This window comes from Drosophila santomea, chromosome 2R (genome assembly GCF_016746245.2).
Source record: "Drosophila santomea strain STO CAGO 1482 chromosome 2R, Prin_Dsan_1.1, whole genome shotgun sequence".
NCBI classification, from domain to species: domain Eukaryota; kingdom Metazoa; phylum Arthropoda; class Insecta; order Diptera; family Drosophilidae; genus Drosophila; species Drosophila santomea.
Genome location: NC_053017.2, coordinates 8,978,914 through 8,980,378, shown reverse-complemented (window position 1 = coordinate 8,980,378; position 1,465 = coordinate 8,978,914). Strand labels below are relative to the sequence as shown.

Genomic DNA, 1,465 nt, shown 5'->3' with positions numbered 1-1,465 from the left:
TTATGCTCCTCATAAACAATACAAGTTCGGCATGTTTATCCAGCTGTCAGTTTTGGGCGCTCATTAAAAAAGGCAAAACCATCATGTCATCTTGGCTTCTAAAAAATATTTATGTTATTTATTTAAATACTACATATTAGTAGTTGTATTATTAATGGCCTTTTCAGAAGGGATTTACACAGCCTAATCACGACATAATAAGTGTAAGTATTATCAGTGGCTGATGCATCGGTGCAATGTATAATCTAAATGCTGTTTTCCATACGCCTCATAAAAGGCTATCCCCATTTGGTTGTTGATCTCAGCAAATATTATTATAAAAGGGTATTCAAGTTATCTGCAATGGGTACCTGATAGTCAAGGAACTCAACAGTAATGTTTTCTTTTGTTATTGAGATGAATTTGCAAACCTGATCGAATTATTGTCCATAAAAGGCACTGAGTATTGCCACCGCCCACTGCACATCAAACATTTCCAGTGTTTCAGTGTTTTTTGCTAAGGTTTATTAAGTATACGAATAAATATCATAGAAAATAAAATACAACAAACGCTGAGGTTAGCGAACAATTACAATGCGAAACCGAAACAAACGCAACATTTGCAGGATTAGTTTGATTGAAACGGGAGGATCGGGATCTCACTCAGTGCTGGACCAGTTTGAATCTGGATGCCTCCGCATAATCCCTGGCATCCGAGAAGTTCCGTTCCGGCTTGATGCGCACATCGGTGGGATCGGTGACGAACTCGCCACTCCAAGTGGTGGGCAGTACCGTGGGCTCGGTGTTGTAGTCAAAGTAATCCTGGTCATCGGAACGATTGCGCTCCTGTTTGATGCGGGTCTCGCCACTCTTCACGAAGGTACCATCCCATTCGGTGGGCAGGACGATGGGTTCCGTGTTGAAGCCGTAGAAGTTGTTGGTGTTGGTCACGTTCTGGTTCTGGCGACGGATCTTGGACACATTATTGACGGCTCCATCCGGATACACGAACTTTCCGTTCCAGCCCTCGCACTTGATGGGTATATAATCCTCTTTCCTGCGCAGCGGCATTTCTGAACTTGGTTTATTAACTTTCCCAACAGTTGATCTATTCGCACCGAGATCGCAAACACGATTGAGTTGCTCACGAGCAGGTCTTATTCTAAAATATGATTTCACCTTGTTTGAGCGCAAAACTCGTCATGTAAATGATTGTTATTTGCCGCAGAGAGTCGACCCCCGCGATTTGTTTTGCTCGTATTTTGAATCGCTGACGTCAGGGGCGCGGATCTTAACGCGGTTTCTTCCGACAGCTTCAAACGGGTTCAGACACTGACAGAAAATGTTCGTTTTCGAACGTGTGGAAAAGTTGGGAAAAGAATCTTTGTACTAAGCAGTTCTACGGGGAATAATTTGTACATGACTATGGAGATGTGAGTGCTTGAAACTTATTTTTACTTTATAACTAGATGAGCTTAGGTTCCTT

General features: G+C 42.5%; 1 protein-coding gene across 1 annotated transcript; it reads right to left on the bottom strand.

Moving 5' to 3' along the window:
• Positions 1 to 481: 481 nt before the first annotated feature.
• On the bottom strand, positions 482 to 1,120 carry LOC120446682. Its single transcript, XM_039627761.1, has one exon. It carries the CDS (start codon positions 1,048 to 1,050, stop codon positions 643 to 645), a length of 408 nt encoding a protein of 135 aa, XP_039483695.1. The 5' UTR covers positions 1,051 to 1,120; the 3' UTR covers positions 482 to 642.
• Positions 1,121 to 1,465: the final 345 nt, after the last annotated feature.

Coding starts and splice junctions, on each gene's coding strand:
- LOC120446682 (XM_039627761.1), bottom strand. CDS start 1,050: ATGCCGCTGCGCAGGAAAGAGGATTATATACCCATCAAGTGCGAGGGC.